Source organism: Penaeus monodon, chromosome 31 (assembly GCF_015228065.2).
Source record: "Penaeus monodon isolate SGIC_2016 chromosome 31, NSTDA_Pmon_1, whole genome shotgun sequence".
Lineage (NCBI taxonomy): Eukaryota > Metazoa > Arthropoda > Malacostraca > Decapoda > Penaeidae > Penaeus > Penaeus monodon.
This window is the reverse complement of record NC_051416.1, coordinates 30,558,669-30,558,924: the sequence shown is the minus strand read 5'-3', so window position 1 is coordinate 30,558,924 and position 256 is coordinate 30,558,669. Positions and strand designations below refer to the sequence as shown.

At 57.0% G+C, this 256-nt stretch overlaps 1 protein-coding gene across 1 annotated transcript in view; it reads right to left on the bottom strand.

Annotated features, from left to right (window-relative positions):
* Positions 1-256, bottom strand: part of LOC119592950 (muscle calcium channel subunit alpha-1-like) — a gene marked incomplete at its 5' end in the record, with an annotated part of 130,968 nt that overhangs the window by 125,753 nt on the left and 4,959 nt on the right. Inside the window, 1 exon segment of the mRNA XM_037941842.1 lies at positions 25-152. Within this exon segment, the coding sequence (XP_037797770.1) occupies positions 25-152 (128 nt within the window).

Here is a 256-nt window from a genome sequence, read left to right as displayed (position 1 = left end):
CCACCTAGGCCTTTAAAAGGATACTTCCATTCTACGACGTCTATGCAGATCTTCCTAAGCGGATTCTTGAGGCCCAGGCAGAAGAGGGCGCGGGCGGGCCGGTTCTCCGGAGGTTTACCCACGGGCCGACGAGGGGGCGGCCGCTTCCGTCCCTGCGGAGGAAGATCAATTGTATTTTGTTCTTTATTTAAAGCTTAGGCCGTGAGTCGGCGGCAGCGCTGGCGAAGGAGAAGCAGTCTGGTGATCTTGGGGTTCT